The sequence below is a fragment of the Agelaius phoeniceus genome, chromosome Z, assembly GCF_051311805.1.
Source record: "Agelaius phoeniceus isolate bAgePho1 chromosome Z, bAgePho1.hap1, whole genome shotgun sequence".
In the NCBI taxonomy this organism is placed as follows: domain Eukaryota; kingdom Metazoa; phylum Chordata; class Aves; order Passeriformes; family Icteridae; genus Agelaius; species Agelaius phoeniceus.
Genome location: NC_135303.1, coordinates 27,726,146 through 27,747,575, shown reverse-complemented (window position 1 = coordinate 27,747,575; position 21,430 = coordinate 27,726,146). Strand labels below are relative to the sequence as shown.

Sequence of the window (21,430 nt, the reverse complement as noted above, 5' to 3'; positions counted from 1 at the left end):
GGAATGTCTCCAGAGCAGGAGACTCTACAACCCCCCTGAGCAGCCTGTTCCAGTGCTCTGCCACCCTCAGTGTAAAGTTCTTCCTCAGGCTGAGGTGGAATTTCTTGTGTTGTAGTTTATGTCTATTACTCCTTGTACTACCGCTGGGCACTACTGAAAAGAATCTGGAACCTTCCTTTTGGCATCCGACTTTGAGATATTTGTACGCATTAATGAGACCCCCTCTCAGTCTCCTCGAACTACACAAGCCCAGTTCCCGCAGTCCCTCCTCGTACGGGAGATGCTCCTGATCCCGGAGCATCGGTGTGGTCTCTGCCCACCCGCTCCCGCAGCTCCTGGTCTTCCTTGCGCTGCGGAGCACAGGACGGGACCCAGCAGTGCCGGTACACAGCACAGATGTGTCCGTACAAAGCCCAAGGCGTGTCTCTGAAGTGCATTCCCGAAGTACCCCTGTGGGATCCTGTGGGATCCTGTGGGATCCTGTGGGATCCTGTGGGATCCTGTGGGATCCTGTGGGACCCTCGCGCCCCCCGCACACCCGGGCCCCGAGATGCTCCTCTCGGCGCCCCCTAGCGGCCGGCTGTGCCCGCACCGCGCCCTCCAGCGGCGGCGTAGTCCCGCCCCCAGGCGCGCGGGGCGTGGCTCTGATTGGCCGCGGCGGGGCCGCCCCGCCCCCTGCGCAGGGCCGGCCCTGGCGGCGGGGCCCGGCTGTCATGGAGGCGCCGGACGAAGCGCGGGCAGCGGCGGCGGGCGCGTCCCTCTGAGGGCGGCGGCGGCGGCGGGAGACGGCCCGGACCGCCCCGGGAAGGTAGCGCGCGGCCTGGCGGGCCTTTCCGGCCGGCTCCGAGCACGGCGGCCGCGGGGGTTGGGTGCCGTGCGGGAAAGGAGGGAGGGGGATGGGGCTGCGGGGCTCCGGGCACAGCGGGTCCGGTGGTGAGGCGAGCGGACTCGCCCCCGGCTCTCCCCGCCGTCCGGGGCTTGGCCGGAATGCGGCCGTCGCCTTCCCCGCCCGGCTGCCTTGGAGGTGCGTGTCTGCGGGTCTTCTGGCGGGAGCCGGGGGCTCTGTACTCGGGATACGCCCCGAGAGGAGTCGGGGGTGCAGCTGACGGAGGCATGAGGGAGAAGAGGATCGTTCTGTGTCTGGTGTGGATAACGCGCTGGTAGGATCAGCCCCCCTCCTCCCCGTAGCTTTCCTCAGGGGCCACCGCGCGGCCCGGGAGAGTCCCAAGGAATGCAGCTGGACACCGGCGCGCCACAACAGCCACTTGTTTGGGTGTAGCTGTGGGAAAATACAATGCGGTTGCTTGTTTGCGAAGTAGGAGGTGAAAACATCGAGAATTCTCCTTTTGCAGATTTGTGATAAGCACAGCCTGCGCTTCGTCAGGACCCTGTTTGGAGTCTCCATGTTGTCCTATCTGGATGAAACTGATCTGAGAAGTAGCTGGGGACATTCTGTTTGGGCTAAGCACTTCCAATAAACCCTTGGCTGAAAAATTCAGGTGTGTATCCATCGGGAAGCAGAGAGGTAAAGGCTAAATGGATCTAAAGACAGCAGTCTTCAACGCTGCTCGTGATGGCAAGCTGCGGCTCCTGTCCAAGCTACTGGCAAGCAAAACAAGGGAAGAGGTGGCCCAACTGATGTCAGAAAAAACCAATGGTGCCACACCACTTCTGATGGCAGCCCGCTATGGTCACCTCGACATGGTGGAATACTTGTTGGACCATTGCTCTGCCTCGATAGAGGTTGGTGGCTCGGTGAATTTTGATGGTGAGACCATCGAGGGAGCTCCGCCGCTGTGGGCAGCATCGGCCGCCGGGCATTTGAAGGTTGTTCAGTGTCTGTTGGATCATGGTGCGTCCGTCAACAACACAACGCTGACAAATTCAACGCCTCTTAGAGCTGCCTGTTTTGATGGTCACCTGGAAATAGTCAAGTACCTTGTGGAGCACAAAGCAGACCTGGAAGTATCAAACCGTCACGGGCATACGTGCTTGATGATCTCATGTTACAAAGGCCACAAAGAAATAGCTCAGTATTTACTTGAAAAAGGAGCTGATGTGAACAGAAAAAGTGTTAAAGGTAAGTTAGTTTTTTCACTTTCATTGTGGTAAATAGAGGTAAGGTTACTAATTTACTTCTTAAAGAGCCTGACATCAAAAAAATTCTAATGTTCTCATAAAGCATAATATATAAAGCGTTTATAGCTATGTTTTTACTTTTTAATTTACTAGTTTTTAACGTGGATTATAAAATTATTGTTTAAATTGATACAGTTTAATCTTAAATTCCTAATTCTTAAAAGCCTTAGTCATATGAAGTGTCACATTTATGCATGTGTTAAAAGCTAATAAAGTTGCTGAAGACCACTCTTTGTAGTAGGTTGGTCTAGCAACATACTCAAGAACATGAGCATGTGTTCTTGGTTTTCGTAGTAATTCTTAAGAAACCAAGTATGCTGTACATAAAACTGATCCGTGCCAGTAAGGCTAGTCTAAGGAAATACGCATAAAGGAGCAGAATTACTTTCTGCATTCAAAAATTAATAACCACTCTGCTCTTCACCCACTCTCTCCAAATTACTGAGTAATTTTATACCTTTTTGCATTGTTAGTAAGCAAAAATATATATTAGGATTGAAGAAATGAAGATACAGGTGACTGTGATCCTAGAAGGGCTTCCAGTGGCTCACAGATCTCAAACCCTTTTGCCCCTGTTTACAATTGCTCTGGTGTTACCACACAAAGTAAAGATTTCTGGCTTTTTTTCCTGTGATCATTATTAGTTGGACATACAAATTTTCTATTACATATCAGACTTGTATTTAGTTGTGATATTAGCCTGAAAAGCACACCAGTTGCTTCAATCTACAGCTAATTTTTTTGTCTCACTGAGCCAGGATTATGTTTCAGCAGGTTTTGGCTTTTTTAATATATGTAAATACATATAAAACTAATCTGCTAGCAGTTGTTTTGTAGCATAATACTTCTGCTGCCTTTTTCAGGCTAATTACTTTTGTAACTGTATACTGTACCTTTCAGTTATTGGTGTTAAAATATCCTTTGTGTCTAGATTGTTGTATTATACTGGTAAATACCAAATGTGAGAGTAATCTTTAGAAAAGCTGCTTGGTTAAATATGCCTTTTCTCAGCAAATCATGCAAATATGTGGGTTTAGCGTAAAGAAAGCTAAACTACAGATTTGTCATGGAGGTGGGCAGAGCAAAATAAATCTTCCTTTGTAAGGGTTTGAGGTTGCTCATGAATCATCATGGACTTGTGGTAGGATAAAAATGCCATTTTTCTAAATAACATTCTGGGAATAGCAAGCTAAATATAAAGTGTGTAAGCAACTGAAAACTTGGGGTTTAGTTTTAAACCTATCCCTTTATATGATAGGTGTGAACCAAGCAATGCTCTTACATACTTGATTTAATTGGGAAAAAGATGTAATTCTGCAGCTCTTTTTCTCCCTCATTTTGTGTTGGTGGAGTAGGCTTTACCTTACTCATCCTTTTTATTCACTTTATTAGTGAATTAGCATTATTTGTCTTTGTTTAAATGACTGAGAATTTTCTCAGTGGTGTCAATTATCTTAATTCCTTTCTATTTCCTTTAGTTTCTGTGTGACTTGCATCTAGGCACACAAGCAAAGGTTCTTAAAGTAGATAAATGATCCTTAATTTAAAAAGTTGGATTGGATATGGTTCAGTTCATTAAAACTCATTTTACACTTGAAACTGTCGTGTGTACAACTGGATGTGTGTACGTAATAGCTATCTGTTGGTAATGTGTGGAAGTCCCCTCTGGTATGACAGGAGCATACTTTTTGGTATCTTTAAGAAGTTTTATCTCTGAAGTTACTGAATAAGCAATGGTGAGGTAAAGCAAGGAAGAAAGAAAGTACTATAAACCCTGAAAGTCATCTGCAGAAAGGCAGAAGGGCTGAGGACAATTGGTAGCTGTAAGTATTGTAACAGTGGCTGAGATTCAGCAGGTAACCTCCTCAGTTTTGTTTTGCAAAAATGCTACTGATTTTAAACAATATTCATTCTACATTGTCATCCTCCCCCTCAAAGAATCTTGTGTATTATATAGAAACTTTCAGTTTCTACTCCTCCCTGCTATGTCCTAAATAGCTGACGGAGTGTCCTGTGCTTGTAGCAGGAAGATAACAGAGCATCTGAGTGTTCTGCTCCCGAGTAGTAAGAGTTGCTGCCCTTGTATGTGAGTTCTGTTTACAGGCACCTTCCTGGGCCCTGTATAGAGAAGCCTATTCTTCCCCGAAAGATGTAAAAAACAAATCGTTGCATTTAAAATTGCCATACTCCTTATAAGAGCATAACTATTCAGTAGAGTTGCTGTTGTGGGAGATTTCTGTAGATCCTTTTTCAGATATTATTCTTAGAGCTTGTGTGAGGGTGAGGAGCAGAATTACTTGACTTATGTCTTCTGGTTTTCCACTGGATTTTCATATTGCAAAATATCACTTAATACACATAATAAACTTCCTGAATATATAGATATGAAAATGTTTCAGAGTGTTGACAGTTCCAGGGAGAAATCTGAATACTTTGATAGGAAAAAATAGGTATGTTCACATGCATCTAAATGTATGAAAGAGTAGGTGAAAACATGTGGTGAAATCTTGCTTCTAAAATGCAGAATTCCACAGCTGTGTTTTGGACTATGGAAATTCAGAGGTCAGAGGTTCTTGAAAAGGCTGTGAAAGTATGGAAGTACAGCCAGGAAATTAAGATGTTCATAAAGATTTCAGAGTGTGTCAGGTAAGATGCTGCACTGAGGTGAATGAGGTGAATTGTAAGTCTGAAAGTGTCACATGGTGGATGGTGCTGAAGAGGGATGTTTGGGTAGATGAGTCCTCAGCTGTGAAAGATGGCCAGTGGTTCTGAATTTAAAGTACCAGCCGTTGATGATATTTGTTTCTACTGTTTTGCAGATCTGAACTTTCTCATGGTTTCCCTGAACTTCTATGTAGGATTTAGGCAGCAGAACTGTAAACAAAGGATATTAAAAAAAGTATTTTAGTTTACATGAACAGTGTAAGTGATGGGGACAGACTGATAGGTGGGGTATGAAGGGTGGGTGGGTTTTATTATTTTGTAATGGTGTAAAACAGCAAAGATATCTGTAGATAGGAAGCAGCCTAAGCAATACTTCACAAAGTGAATTAATTTACCACTGTCTCTGATTCATAGCTTTCACCAGTGTTCTGCTGTCATGGTTTAATGCCAGCCAGCAGCCAAGCCCCAGGCAGCTGCTTGCTCACTTCCCCACCAGTGAGACCAGGAACAGAATACTCGTGGCTTGAGATAAAGACAGCTTAATAGGGAAAACAAAAGCAGGGCACACAAACAAAGCAAAACGAGGAATTCACCACTTCCCATGGGTAGGCAGGTGTTCAACCATCTCCACAAGAGCAGGTCTCCTCTCCTCTCCTCATCATGTGTAACACTTACCTCAGAAGACAAGCACCATCACTCCAAATGGCCCACCTTTTCTCTTTCTTCCCCTCAGCCTTGTATACTGACCATGATGTCACATGGTCTGGAAATCCCTTTGGTCAGTTCGGGTCACCTGTCCCAGCTGTGTCTCCTCCCAGCCTCTCATGAGCCCCCAAATTCTCACCAGTGTGGCAGTGCAAACAGCAGAACAGGCCTTGGCTCTGTGTAAGCCCTGCTCAGCAACAACAAAAACATCTCTGTATTATCAACCCTGTGCTCAGCACAAATCCAAAACAGAGCCCCGTACCGGCCACTGTGAAGAAAATGAACTCTACCCCAGCTGAAACCAGCGGAACAACTCCTCATTTAAGAAGCTGCAAATAAAAAATAAAGTTTAATGAGTTTTACTTGTAGTTAATGATCTCTCAGATGGCAAATTTTTATGCTGTTCCTAAAAGTGGGAAGAGTGTGGATAATGTTAGAGTAGCAGAAACACAACTTTTTTCAGAAGGTAGAATTCTAGAACTAAAACCTCAAATGAAGCACGGTTTTGTCTCTGTGCCAGATGAGGAGCGTGTTCTGTGTCAGCTGCATGCCATTTTCTGTTCTGCTGCATTATGAAGCCTGCCAGTGATTTTTTGTTAGAGTGGTGCTACCTTACTGTTACCTTCAGAACAGTACACTGCATTCTCAAAGACAGTGTTTTGCTGATGTGCACAGTGTTCATTTGGTGATGTGTAGGCAGGAAAATGTTTACTCTCTTAATACAAGTGTCAGTCATTTTAAGTACTCCAGATTACAGATTTGGGTTCTTTGGGGCTATCTCTTTTGATTTTTTTATTTAAGGTACAATATTTCATGTAAGTTCCCCATTGAAATATTTTTCATTCAGACTGGTTGTAAAGAAATCTTATACTTCTGCTTCAGTTCCAGACAGGACAGTAAAGATCTTGCATTTTGAAAATTTGCAGTGCACATTTTAATAGTTTGTGTTTATACTTAATTCTCTTCTGCCAGATTTGCAGAAAGGAAGGGAAAAAATCCATTATTGCAGCAATTAGTGAGTTAGATCATAGATAAAATCTGCATGTGCTGGTAGCCAGGATGGGTCAAATGCAAGGGAATTGTAACCTTTTTTCAAAATACATGCTTGAGAGGCAAGTGTTTTACCTGAAGATAGCTGGTAGGTCTTTCCATTGCTCAGTGGCCTGGTCTGCGGTCTCTCTCTTCAAAGTGCTTTCTGTAGTTTTGTTAGTGGTTTTCACCAACTCTGCCTGCCTTTTGTAGTTAAAAGACTCATCAGCTAGCCTTAAGACTGGTTTTTCTCCTCCAGAGTATTAGAAGATCAGAATTTTGTTTCTAAGAACTGCTGGCCTAGGCATTCTCTTACTTCTCTCATGAGATATACACAGGAGTGTTTAATTGCATTTAAAAAAAAAAGGAATACTGTGATTCTTCAAATCCACTGGCACAGTATTTAATATTTTTGTAAAATAATATGGTAAGCAAGGTTTGTTGACTTTGGACTTTGTTTCCTCATTTTGGAAAGTATAGAAGCATGCAAACTTCTGTCTCTATGGGTATTGTATCAAGGGCTAGTGCTATTTCAGTATTGTTGTTATTGTTGGGGTACTGGAAGATGTAACACTCAAACCTTCTGGTAAGGGAAAAAATATTTTGCAGACATAGCAGACCCAGAAGTAGGGGAATTATGGAGAATCATGCTATTTCCTTTATGACAAGTGTGGTCTAGTATATGTTAAAAATAATTAATTTTATTGTGCTGTAAACATTAAGGAGTCTTGACAGGTTTGTTTTCTTCTGAGGGTGTTTGTCTTCTCTGCTTGCCAAGGCTCAGTATCACTGAGGGGGCAGAGAGGGGATAAAAAAATCCCAAAACAAAGGTCCTTGGTTTTTTTTTTCTGCTGCTTGTTGTTGTTGCTTTTTTGCTTATTTTTAAAAATTCTCCCTATGAATAAACACTTGCTCTAAAAGTGTGCTGTGTCTTTTTTTGGGGGGGGTTGGGGGGCTTTGCTTTTTTCCCTGTTTTGGTAGGTATTACGTGGTACCAGGGCTCTGAAACTCGTAGATGTTTTGTTTGTGAGTGGAAACTGAACTTCAGAAGGAATGTCGAAGTTAAATAAGGAAGATAAAGATACAATTTAAGTTTAATTCTAACTAAAAAGTTTTTGTTTAAATTAAAGAATTCACGGCATGCTGTTATTCACATAATAATTGATAATGTTCATAATACAAGTTCTCTTGAAGTATTTCAATGAGCAAGACAGCAATTATTCCCTTACATCATATGGAAATTCCATTAAAATAAATTGTTGAGATTAGCAGTTCTTTGCATTTTTTAGTTAGTTTCTTGAAGGAAAGACATTTTGTTTTTATTCACTATGCACACTAAGAGTTAGGATGTGTAACAGTTTTCTTATGCATTGTCCATGTTTGGATCTATCTGGCAATACTTTTAAATCAGTAAAGACTCTTGGAAGACTGAATTACTTCAAGTGCTGTGGTAGAAAAAGAAATGAATGTTGCATGAAAAATTTCACTTTATAAAAGTGATCACTTCATTTGTAAGGCTGCAGAAATATATACAGGTGGTTAATGTACACACTGGTCAGTCATTTAAATTAAATACTTTTATTTCTTTTTTTTTTAATGATCTTGGGTAGAAATTCATATTGGTGTTAAGTTTTATGTAAGTTTTACAACGTGGAAATTTGATAAAGCATTTTGGAAGTTAGGAAGTGGATGCACTTAATTGGTTGCAAATCAAGTCAAATCACTTTCTGTGTCATGGCTTCATTTTCTTCCATTCCCTTGTCGCAAGCTATCAGTCTATTTTGGGAATTACTTGCTTGTGACATAGAAAAGCCTGTCCTCCTTATGAATTTGAATATGCACCCCCACTCCAGTAAGCTTTTGGAAACACTGGGTAGTTAGTTTTGTGAGACATGAAATGTTTCTGAAATGTTCATAACTCCTTTTGAAGGAGTCCTGTTAACAAAAGAGTAAAGTGTGAAGTTACAATGCCAACTAGCCATACTTTTTTCTGTACTTTGTATCTGCAAGATTTAGAAGGACTGGAGTTGGGGTTATTCTGTTTCTTTTGCTATTTTTTATGGAGAAGTTACTAGGTAATATGAATGGTAAAGTTTTATCCAGATAAAAGCTGTTTGTAAGCACTATTAACAATACAATATAGTGACACTTAATATTTAGCAGAGAAGTATCTGGACTACCAGAATCATCTGCAGTCCAGTCTTTTGTCCATGCAAAGAGGAGCCTTTTATGTTATGGTAAAAGAGCTTTCTTTGATATGTGATTAAATTCCTGTTGGTCATTTTACAATTGATTTTAAAAAATAGATGAAACCTATTTTACAATAATCATTCCCATCTTTAAAAAATTACTTTAATTTGACCAAACCCATCATATGTGTCTCTTTGAAAACTACTTGTCAAAGAGAATGACTTTCAAATTACTTTTGCTTTTTTTTTGGCCTTTTTCCTTCTTAATACAACAATAGATATAACATTGTTTGTTACTGACTAGATAATGTTACAAAAATTGAATTAATTTCTGAATTCTGTTCAGCCACTATTTATCGCTATAGATGATATGGTCACTATAGTGACACTATAGACAGTGTAATGTTTTGAAATGGACGAGGTAATTCACAGAACAGTGGTTGATCTGCTGTGTTTATTTGAACTGTTCAGTTCCTGGTCAATTTGTGGCCAATGTATAGCCTTTGATTTACACATTAATGCCCCTCTCATGTTTTGTTTCAAATTCTTCCTCTACTATAGCAGTTGATACTTGCTAGATATAGATGGCTGGCAGTGTTATTTCTTAAGGTTGGGGTTTATGTTTGGCGTTTTTTTAAAGTTGGCAACTCTCAACTATCTTTTTACTCCTAGGCACTTTTCAATGGAAACTTGTGTTTCTTACAAAGTATTCTTCCCACTGCTGTATCTGTACCATCCAATCAAACTTCAGTGAGGTGCAGCCACTGCATAAAAATTAGTAGTGATGGCCTCACATTATTAGTTGATACATGGCATAATTTAAGCTGTGGTTATTTTCATTCTAAGGGGTACTGCAGTATAAACAACTGGAAAATTACACTACTTCTGATAAACTGTTAAACTGAAATCAGTATTTGTAATACCAGTAAAAAAACCTAAATTGTTTTAAATTTAAAACATCCAATTGGAAAGAGCTGTGAAATTCCTTGGAGTCTTAAGCATATTTCCACAGGTTCTACATAGCTGCATTGTAAAATTAATGGCATACAGACTGCTGGATTTAGTTTACATGGACAATGGCCAAGCTTATTTTGTGTGGATTTTTTTCAGTCACAGTGTGTATGCCTGCTGAGTGATAAAATAGTATCAAAAACAGTATAACGTGGTGATGGATCTGCAGTATGTAATATGCATAGCTGGCACTGTTGTGGTTGTCAAAAGTAGCAAAATATATATTAATAGCTGTGAAACAATAGTAGGAATTTGGATGTTACTGATATCTTTTGGCTTATTTGTCTTTAATATGCTTTTATGTTACTATTTTTAAAATATATTAAAAATATTTATTTGAAGGTAGAAACAGCTGCCAGTTGCAGAGCTCTGCCATGAAGGATAGTGTATAGAGTTGAGTACACCCTGAAACAGCTGTGTTAACTGCTGGCTCAGCCAACGCCCATGTGCATCTGCTTTTGCCTTTATCAATAAATACAGAACGGTCTGAGGGACCAGCCATTCTTTAGTTCTGAATTAACTGCTGTAGTTTCATTTTAACTAGACTTTCAGCAGCGTAGCAAGAAGAATGAGTGTATGTGTACTGGTAAGTTTGTATATAGGTCTGCATTTGACATCTTCCTCTCTTAGGAATATCAAGGTCTTGTCCTTTCTCAGATGGCATATTGACATTTTTCTAAAGACAGAGAGAATTTTAGCTGATAAGCTATGTATGCCAAATTTGCCAACCTTCAATCCACCTCTGCTCCTGCAATTGAAAATTTGTTAGTCTAGGCAGAGATTGTAGTGTGGCCAAACCTATAACTTACTTAGTGCTATTAATGTTAAAAATTGCCTGAGGTATTAGAAAGGTGGAAAATCACTTCCCTTTTTATGAACTGGATTTAACTTTATCCATCTTGATCTAGCAGGTAGTTTCATGTTCCACTTTGTCTTGAGATGTCTTCCTCAGTTTACTTGTTAGTAGATGATTGTAAAATCACTGGCCATTATTCAGAAATATTTCAGGAAAAGACAATTTTTAAAGTTAAGTTCACTGTCAATAAATGAAGCAATCTGGTATTTTTTAATGTTTTTTTTTCCTTAAAATGTTTGAATTTTTCTCTTAAAATATGATTCAGGGGACAAAGTATTTTCGTACCTCTGGTATAATTGCAAAAACCTGAGTCATAAGCTTTAGAAAATAACTTTTTACTCATGTTTTATATGAATTTGGTTAGTGTGTCAGCTAAATTTGATAGTCCCATTCACTGCAATCCTTTGAGCTGTGTCCTTCAGACAGTTCTGCACCCAGTGCACGATGACCCTACTCATCCCACACTTGGATAACTTGTCCAGAAGGATGTTGTGGGGACAGTATAAAAGCCAAAAAAGGCAAAACTCACTAAAAGGCGAAAATCCCGCAGCCACTATTTTTCCTTCATCGGATGGTTGGCGACTTTATTCTAGAAGCATATCAAATTAGTTAAAACAGGACTTTTTCCTTGTCAACCCAAGTTGGTAGTACCTAATGATTGCATTGTTCTTTAAATGCCTTACAGTAGCATTCAGTATAATCTTCTCCATAATTTTTTGAGTGTTGAGGTGGGACTAACAGGTCTGTAGGTTCCTGGGTAATCCCTCTTTCCCTTCTTATAAAATGAAATAGCATTGGTTAGCTTCTATTCAGTAGGGACCTCCCCAGACTCCCAAGACATTTGGTAGCTGGTGGAGAGGAGTGGTGCCGTCACAAACATCAACTTCTTCAGTACTCAGGTAAATCCCATCAGATCTCATGGACTTGTGAACTGTGAACTGCTACAGTTAGTCCATGAGAAGTGTCTAAACAAATGGGAAGTCACTATTCCTGAAGTCATCCTCTAAATCTAGGGCAGAAGGCAGTTTATCTGTATTATTAAAGACTGAGGCAAAGGAAAGCATTCAGTGTCTCTACACTTCTTCACCCTTAATAGTCAGATGACCATCTTCACTAAGTATCAGTCTTGTATTTTTTTTAGGCCTCCTCTTGCTACTAGTGTAGTTTGAAAACCCTTCTGGTTGTCTGACACAATACCAGTCAGTTTCAACTCGAATTGAGCTTTGGCCTTTTGCATCTTGTTCCCTTCCTATATGAACCACAGCTCTGTCAAATTCCTGCAAAGCCTAACCTTGTTTCCAGACAGCATACCATTTCTTTTTCCTCCTTAGCCCCAAGAGGAGTTCTCTGTCCAATCAAACTGGTCTCCTGTCCTATTTGCTTGACTTTTGATACAATGGCATAGCCAATTACTGTGCTTTTATGTAGCGAAGAACTCTATTTTAATTCTGGTTTGGGTTTTTTTCTTAAACCTGTTTAATTTTTTCAGATAAAAATATCAAACATTTTGATTTTTATAACTGTGTGGCAGCCTTGTTTTCATAGTACACAAATGGAGGGAAAAAAAGCTATTTTAAAACCATTTACATTTGGGGGCTTTTAACTTTTTTTTTAACTATTAGCATAGTGAGATTTGGACTGTAATTTGATATGGTTTGTGTAATTGTGTTTGTTCCTTTTCAGGAAATACAGCACTACATGACTGTGCAGAATCTGGAAGTTTGGAGATCATGAAGATGCTTCTCAAGTATTGTGCTAAAATGGAAAAGGATGGTTATGGAATGACTCCCCTTCTGTCAGCCAGTGTGACAGGCCACACAAATATAGTGGACTTTCTGACCCAGCATGTACAGACCAGTAAGGCTGAGCGCATAAATGCCCTGGAACTTCTAGGAGCAACATTTGTGGACAAAAAGAGAGATCTGCTTGGTGCTTTGAAATACTGGAAAAGAGCTATGGAAATGAGATACAGTGATAGGACTAATATCCTCAGCAAACCTGTGCCACAAACACTAATTATGGCTTATGATTATGCTAAAGAGGTAAACAGCTCAGAAGAGCTAGAAAATCTTATTGCAGACCCAGATGAAATGAGAATGCAAGCATTATTAATTAGAGAACGTATTCTTGGCCCTTCACACCCAGACACATCCTACTATATTAGATACAGAGGTGCTGTGTATGCAGACTCTGGAAACTTCAAGCGTTGCATCAATTTATGGAAGTATGCTTTGGACATGCAGCAGAGCAATCTTGATCCTCTAAGCCCTATGACAGCCAGCAGTTTGCTATCATTTGCTGAACTTTTCTCCTTCATGCTTCAGGATAGGGCAAAAGGCCTGCTAGGTACTACTGTCACTTTTGATGATCTGATGGGTATACTGTGCAAAAGCGTTCTTGAAATAGAACGGGCCATGAAACAAACCCAATGTCTTCCTGATCCAGTACAGCTGAACAAAGCTCTTTCCATCATTTTGCATTTAATTTGCTTGTTGGAGAAAGTACCTTGCAGCTCAGAACAGGAACATTTTAAGAAACAAACTATTTACAAGTTTCTTAAGCTTCAGCCTAGAGGAAAGAATAACTTCAGTCCACTTCACCTTGCTGTTGACAATAATACTACATGTGTCGGTCGCTACCCAGTTTGTAAATTCCCTTCTCTACAAGTTACTGCTATCCTGGTGGAATGTGGTGCTGATGTAAATGTCAGAGACTCTGATAACAACAGTCCATTACACATTGCTGCACTGAACAACCATCCAGACATCATGAATCTTCTTATCAAGTCAGGTTCACATTTCGATGCCACAAACTCATGTAAACAAACAGCTAGTGATTTGCTGGATGAGAAGGAAATAGCAAAGAATTTAATCCAGCCCATAAATCATACTACTTTGCAGTGTCTTGCTGCTCGTGTAATAGTGAACCATAACATATCCTATGCAGGGCATATCCCTGAAAAACTAGAGAACTTTGTTTTGCTCCATAGATGATAGTGTGGCATTCCAGAGTACTGTTTTTGAAGCACGAAATGGTGATATTTTCCTTGAGCACTGTTGTGATACACCAGCGTTCCCTTAGCTTGCTCCATTTTGCTCTCATTGCCTAGTGTTGTTAGCATCAGATTTGCAGAGTTGGTTACCCAGTATTTAATATGAATATGCCATATAATATATTTTGTGGATTATTTAGAAATGTAATGCCATATTTAGACTTTAAATTGTCTGCCAAAGGCTTGTCTTTTCTGGTCTTATTTGCCTGTTGGGTGTTTGGGACTGAGTTGAGTATTTTCCACTGATGTCTTTTTACTATAACTGTTATGTGGATTTTATACAGTTGGAAGGTCATCTTTCTTTGGTTTTGCTTGAGCATTTCTACTCCTACTCTCTTCTTTTTCTATGGACTCATTGCTAAACTGTGCAAGTTGTATGGACTTGTTAACATTTGCAACTACCATAAGTGCTTTTATCTTCTCTATGCACTGGCTTAAACATGACTGTTGTGTGTGAGCATATTTCTATGCAGCACTTGGCCAATTTCAACTTAAATGCCAATCTTGTTTTGCAGTTTGTTTAGAGCTCTCTTGAGAATGCTGTCTTCATAGCATGATGAATTATGGAGTTATTTATCAGCTCTCCAAACTTGGGTTTGACTTTTTTGACTGCTGTAACTGAGGTTGCTTTCATTTTGATCCTCTGGAATTTTTTCCTAAACTGGGGAGAAGAAAATCTTGCTTTTTTTGATTGTAGTCCACTTGAACTTTAAATCTGAAAATTGTTCTGTTGCATCGTGCAGCTGGGGGAAGAGTCCTCATGACGTACAACTGACGCCTTCCCCTCTGCACTGTCTTGCTTGTGCCAGTTATGTGACTAGATGTGAAGTTTGCTCAAAGTTTAACCTCAAACCTTAATGATACACTTCTATGAGAAATAGATCAAATATATGCTCTGCTTTAAAATCTGCAAATCAGCTTTAGCTTACAAAAGAAAACTAAAGCATGTTGATGGCATGATGTTTATCAGTCCAGATCTAGACATCATATAGTATAGTAAGTGGCTGTCTGCCAGGGTATTGAAAGTTCTATAGCAGTGTCCTTTTTTTCCTTCATTTTAAGTATCTTTATAAATACTTGCATGGATTTTTCATCTCTGCTATGTCAGTTGTACTTAACAAAAGCAGAAGTTCTGTTGTGTATATAGCTCCTAGTAAAGTACCTATTTTTTATAATATTTGCACAACAGCTTAGCTTTTGCAACAGAAAGGGCTCTTTTGACTTGATAAGAAGTCTATAAATGAAGATCATAAATGTGAGTGCGATTCAGGTAATTAATATAATTCAGCACTTTACTGTTGATTAGTAGTAGGATTTATTATGGCACATTAGCCCTAAAAATGTCTTAAAGTGAAATTAATTTCTGTTGGATAGGATACAGTTTACTTGCAAATTTAGTCGTCTAGCATTTTGGGTATTTTTGGCTTAATGTTTCATCTCAGTTGTGGGCAGTAAGTGTACCTATGAGGTTCTTGCTCCAGAAATCTAACAACTGGTTTTATGCCTTTGTCAGAGATAAGAAATATTTAGAATCCAAATTGGTTAGGTTAGGAGGGTCTTTGTAGTACTTTAATTTTTAAGTTGGTGTTAGAACACTTTTGTTATTTGTGATTGAACTTGAGGAAGAACATGTCTTGGGAGCACATAAGAATAGCCCTTCCTTGTTTTTGTTCTGTTTTGGCATTCCTGCCAGTGTATGGCAGTGTACAGGTGCCTACTAGCTTAGCCATTTTTGCAAAAATTATGGGGATGTTTTTAAGCAAAGATATGTTGAAAGCAGTGCTGTTTGTGTGTTGTCACTACCAGACTTGCTGTTTTGAAGCAATTTTCTCTGGTTTGTCCTTTGCCGTGTCTATGTTGTATACTATTACAAGAATCATAGAATCATTTAGGTTGGAAAAGATCCTTAAGATCATTGAGTCCAACCCTTGACCCAGCACTGCCAAGTCCAGCACTAAACCATGTCCTTAAGTGCCACATCTACATGTGTTTCAAATACCTCCAGCCATGGTGACTCAACTGCTTCCTTTGGGCAGCCTGTTACATTGGTTAACCACTCTTTCCATTAAGGAGTTTTTCCTAGTATCCAATCTGTATCTCCCCTAATTCAGCTTGAGGCCATTTCTCCTTGTATTGCTTGTTACTTGGGAGAAGAGGCCAACCCCTGCCTTGTGAAGTAGTTGAAGAGAGTTGTAAGTTCTCCACTGAACCTCCTTCTCTCCAGGCTGAACAACCCCAGCTCCATTGGCTGCTCCTCATCAGACTTGTGATCCAAACGCTTCCCCAGCTCCACTGCCCTACCCTGGACATGCTCTGGCACCTCGGTATCTTTGATGTAATGAGGGACCCAAAACTGAACACAGCACTTGAGGCATGGCTTCACTGTACAGGGGACAATCACTGCCCTGATCCTGCTGGCCACGCTATTGCTGATAGAGGCCAGGATGCAGGCTTTTCTGGCATCACACAAGACTAAACTCTAGTCAATTGACTGAATTGCTGTGATTTGCAATGCTTAGGACACGTGCCACTCAGCTTTTCATTTGTGAGGATGTGTAGTTTGGTTTTTGAATTTATACATTTTAATGCATTTCTGCTGCTCTTTAGATGGGGATATTCAGCAAATGATATCATACTAGAATTATACATCAAGTCATAAAAATAATTATTTTTGTATAGGTCTCAGAGAAAAGGATTTTTAGAGTTTTTTACTTTGGAATCTGTCCTGCTCTTTGGTGGTTTTAGTTTTAATTCCTGTCTTTATAACTGACAATTTCCCTGTTTAAGATTCGTTGGTTGGTTGTTCAGCCTGAGGAAGAGAAGGCTACAGGGAGACCTTGTATAGGACCTTCCAGTACCTAAAGGAGGCTACAAAAGAGCTGGAGAGAGACTTTTTACAAAGTCGTGGGGTGGAAGGACAAGGGAGAATGGCTTTAAACTGAAAAGGGTTAGATTTAGCTTTGATATAAGGAAGAAATTGTTTACTATGAACATGGTGAGGCACTGGCAAAGGTTGTCCAGAGGAGTTGTGGATGCCCTATTACTGGAAGTGTTCAAGGCAAGACTGGATGGGGCTCTGGTCCAGTGGAAGGTGTCTCTGCGCATGGCAGAGAGGTTGGAACTAGGTGATCTTTAAAGTCCCTTCCAACCCAAATCATTCTATGATTTATGATTATTAGTCCAGAAATATAATGTAAAATTTTTTAATTGTTAGCAATTTTTTTAATGGAAAGCATTCCCAAAAGTGAAAGCATATCACTATTAGTTCTATGTAAATCTAGTGAATATTGCTACAAGAAAGGCTTATTGTGTTAGCTGCTCTTTAGAAACAAACCAGGCTATTATAAATGCTGATTTATTGCACGAATTTCTGTGTAAATATCTACTGATGTGCATCAGTCCAAAGGATTTATCACCTCCATGCTGAATTTAATTTTTCATGGTGATGAAGCTCTCTGCTGAAGAGAGCTTATCTTGCCAGATTACTTAGACTTAGGTGACCTGGCAGATGAGTTCATGTATTTTTGGCCACTTTGCATTTAGACCTATGTGTTTACACTACTTGGTTTTATTTATCTTAATTTTGTAATATTTTTAACTCATTCTTTTACCATTTATCTCCCTATTTGGCCTTTTTTTCTGATGAAACACACTGCTTCTGAGCTACTGACACGGAAAAATGCTGAGAACACTGCAGAAATAATTATATGCCCTGCAGAGATGAAACAAGTTTTAAATTGATTAAACAGCTTACAGGTATCCCCCCTAGAGACAAAGGAACTGATACCTCCTTGCTTGGTATCAGTTGAGACCTCTAAGCTGCATTTTTTGGGGAAAGGGATAAATGCATAGAGCAGCTTTTCTTCTGATAGTTGTGGGTTTCAACTGAAGTACTTCAACAAGGAAGATGAAAAATATTCTCATTTAAAAAAATCTAAAATTATATTCCTATTTTTGTATCACTTAGGCTGGTGACAGGATTCCAGCTGTCTGCAGTGTCTCTGTTCTATTTGTTAGGTGCAGTGTAAAGACATTTTCTGAAATGCAAGGCAACATTGTGGTTATTTTCCATATATACTTCACAGCACTCCCTGGATAGGAAGTAGTCTTGTGTTGTTCCTAAGTTCACAAAGAGCTGTCTTTTAACAACTGTTTTGCAACTGGTTAAAATTAACCTCTTTCTATTTTTACAAACACTACTTTAAAGAAAGTGATGCAGTGCTATAGCAAAATCCTTAAAGGAGGATTTGTAATTAGATAAAAACCTTTTGAGGAAAAGTGTGCCTTGCCTCAGTTTTGTATCAGCTGCAAGGTGACAGTGGAGGGATATGGCTGGTCTGAAATAGCTTTGAAATGCTTTGAAATATAGAGTGGAATGACTGTTATACTCTAAAATGTTGAGAAGCATGAAAAAGTTGACTAAACACTAATTTTACCTTCTGTGACTAGAATGACACCAACTGGTATTTAACGCTTCAAAGTAATTTGGTAATTTTGATGAGAGACATACTAGACTGCTCATATTTTTTGCTTTTGAGTGTAAAAGTAACCATTGAGCCCTCAATGAGGGCAGAGTGAAAAGCTGTTGTTGGTTGGTTTTAAATAATGTTGTATTTGTGTTCCATTCTATTGCAAAGACTTCCTATGCAGGGCTAGCTCCATGTATGGAAATATTGCAGTTTCTTTTTTACGTGAAGTAATTTAGCTTTAACAGTAATGTAAAAAAGGAATAACAAGCATATTTCTCTGCTCTTACTCTCTTTAGGCTCCAAATGCAGATTCCATTAAAAATATGTTTTGGAGAACACCTGTCCGAGTGTATATATGTGTTTTCTCTAGGGTATTGCAGTACTGGTTGGTAAACTACTTTTCTTGTTGAGTAGCTAAATATAAATGCTGCAGCTTCAACCTTCCTGTCATTAAGAATTGTGCCTTAAGCAAAAAGTCGTATCTCATGCTCTTTCTTTCTGTGAAATTATGGTCTGGCAAAGCCTTTAAATTTCAGTGGTGGGTAGTAGTAAAGAAAAGGTTTAAACTGAATGATACAGGAGAAACTATTTTCCCACTTTCTAGAAAAAGCATTTAGTCATACTGTTAACCAGGGGAAACAGTATCTCCAGTTTCTAACGTAAAAGTAGATAGCAATGCTTTGTAAGAAGTAAGCAGCAGACAGTTTTCAAGAAAGCTGGAGAAATTAATTTTCTTCAACGTTTTGAAGGATCTTCCATATTGCATTAACAATTTAAAAAATAGAGGAATAGAACATCTCAAGGGTGAGAGAAGCAGAAGATCCTTATTAGAGGCAGCTGGACATTTGATGAATATTGCCATTGTAGTTTCAAAATACCTTTATAGTTAGGCACAGTAGTCCCAATCCTATCCTGTAAGGAAGGGTATATTTCAGAGAGCTGGAACTTTACATTAGGGCTGATCAGTAACAATCGGATCAAAAAGGATGAGGCTCTGGATGAGGAAATCTGCTCCAGAACTTTCCAGTAGAATAATTGTCACACAGATAGCTTTAGTGAACCGAATGTAGATTCTCTTAATTAAGAAAGGGAAAAACTAGAAAGGATCATTTACATCATTATTCATCTTTCTGCAGCTGAAAGATATCTACTGTTACCTAACGTGTGTAACCATCCAAAAATGGCTTCTTGGCAGTAGCAAGTGCTGGCTGACGCTTGAAGACCAAAACTCATCATACAAAATAGTGCAAGATTAGGGAAAAGAGACCAAGTGTGAGGTGTGTTGCTCTGGAACAGGCAATACTTTTGTGTGTTTTGCTCATAATGTCCAGAGGGCCAAATGGAATCCACAGTGAACAGCAGAAGGCCCTTCTCCCCTCTCCAAAGGCTTACCTTGCAGTTGATGTCCATCATTCAGAAAAATTGAGAAGACATTATACTCAGAAGTTATGGACAACAGTTTTGAACTATGCACACAGGGGAAAAAAAGAATTGCTTTCTGATTCATCTGTCTGTCAGAAGCCAGTGAGTGTGAGGCAATTAAATTATGAAAATGGCAACCACATCTCTCATCAGATCATAAAACATGATCATGACGCATGATCTGGGTTCCTCTCTGAAGTTCAAAGGGTTGCTTCTATCATATCTCCTGAAGATTTATCAAGTCATAGGTTCCTTACCAAAAATTCTCCTTAGAAGATTATTTGGAATTTGTATCTATCAGTAATTAGAAGCCTAATTCCCATTTGAAATACGTGTTTTCCTAGCTTTGCATGTGTGATGTTCTCATAGTTTCAGTACTTGTCAGTCCTTCAGAGAGAGTTGTCCTCTCTCAGCCTTTATGTGGTTAGGCTAAATCAACCAACCAAAAGAACACACAAGCTGTAAGAATGAGCAAAAACCAGAATAATCTAGAGTTGTGTAAGCTGACAGAATGGTTCGGTTTTCCCTTTTCCTCTCTCTTGATTGTACACTCCCCAAAAACCCCCAGAATCCACTGGTTCACTACACACTTTTTGCTGCTGAACCTGCAATTTAAATTGCAAATTCATTCCTTTTTACAATGGTAGGGATTTTTTTTTACAGTAAACAGCTCATTGCTTTCGTTTCAGATTCTGCAGCTTGTATTGTCCTCTTCCAATATTTTAGGTGCCTGGATGCTGCTTTGTTTCATTCACACACACCATTATCCGAACTGGAATGTGAGGCAAAATGTTCAGTGAATGAGCCAGACTTGGATTAGTTTTTGTTTCCATCCCATAGTTTCAAAATAGTGAACTTGCCTTTTTCTCCTTTCTTTTTGCATGTGTGGTTACCAGGCATTTTATTGGCCAGCCTATACTTTTTATTTGTTAGCCTGTAAGGTGGGGGTCCTCCTGAGATGACTGTGCTTTCTGGTTTTCTAGCTTAGGGAAGCACATCATCTCCCACTTTATCATGCTTTGTTTTCCCATAATGCATGAAATGGAAACTTCAGGGAGTTAAAAACCAAAAGAAACGAGCAAAAAAACCCTAAAAGAAAACCCAACAAAAACCCAACCAAAACAAAAGCCCAAACAACCAAAAAACAACAAATAAAAAACTGCCAACAAAACCCTCAAAACCAAATCAGAAAACAGAACCTGCTGTAAATTAGCAAAATATGCAGTGTGAGGCAGATGCCCTGTGGGCTGCTACGAGAAGTGTGGATTGCTTACTTCCAGTCCCACCTGGTGGTAACCTTGGGGCCAGATAGTTCTGTGGGAAGGCTGGTCCGGGCCATGCAGGCTGCTCCCACTGCAGCACTGCTGTGCAGATCAGGGTGTGCTTTTCAAGTGAGTCTCCCCATTGACCATCCTTTGCTTGTTTGGGTTTGTGTCACTGAATTGCCTTAATGCACAACTTGTGTTAATTTTGAATGCGCCTGAGCTTAAAGAAGTGTTCTGAAAGCTCACTGAACAGGCTTTGACCACTAATGGCTGTCTAGTTCATGGGAGCACACTCTTAAGTTGTTCTGAAATATTTTCTCCCATTCCTCTTCTACTTCCACAGCGTGTCACAGACTTTTGATCCTCAGCATCAATTCCTCCATTCTACGGATCTCGTTTCTAATACAAGTGTAACTGTGGTTTTCAGTTTCTCTTCTGATGTTAAACATTAGTTAACACATACACTGGCTTGTTTTTCCTCTTGCTTGTAGGTGGTTGCTGCCTATTGTGCGTAGCATTGTGTAACCCATGTTCTGCTTTGAGCTGGGTCATGAAAATGAGATAATGTAGTTGATTGCTAAAGGTGGATCTACCACATCATTAACTATTGAAAAATGAGTCAGCTGTGC

The 21,430-nt window shown here is 39.7% G+C and overlaps 1 protein-coding gene across 1 annotated transcript; it reads left to right on the top strand.

Moving 5' to 3' along the window:
* The first annotated feature begins 646 nt into the window (after window positions 1-646).
* Window positions 647-18,452, top strand: FEM1C (fem-1 homolog C). The gene is made up of 3 exons (XM_054651604.2): window positions 647-808; window positions 1,353-2,080; window positions 12,277-18,452. Exons 2-3 carry the CDS (start codon window positions 1,537-1,539, stop codon window positions 13,584-13,586), a joined length of 1,854 nt encoding a protein of 617 aa, XP_054507579.1. The 5' UTR covers window positions 647-808; window positions 1,353-1,536; the 3' UTR covers window positions 13,587-18,452.
* The last annotated feature ends 2,978 nt before the right edge of the window (window positions 18,453-21,430 follow it).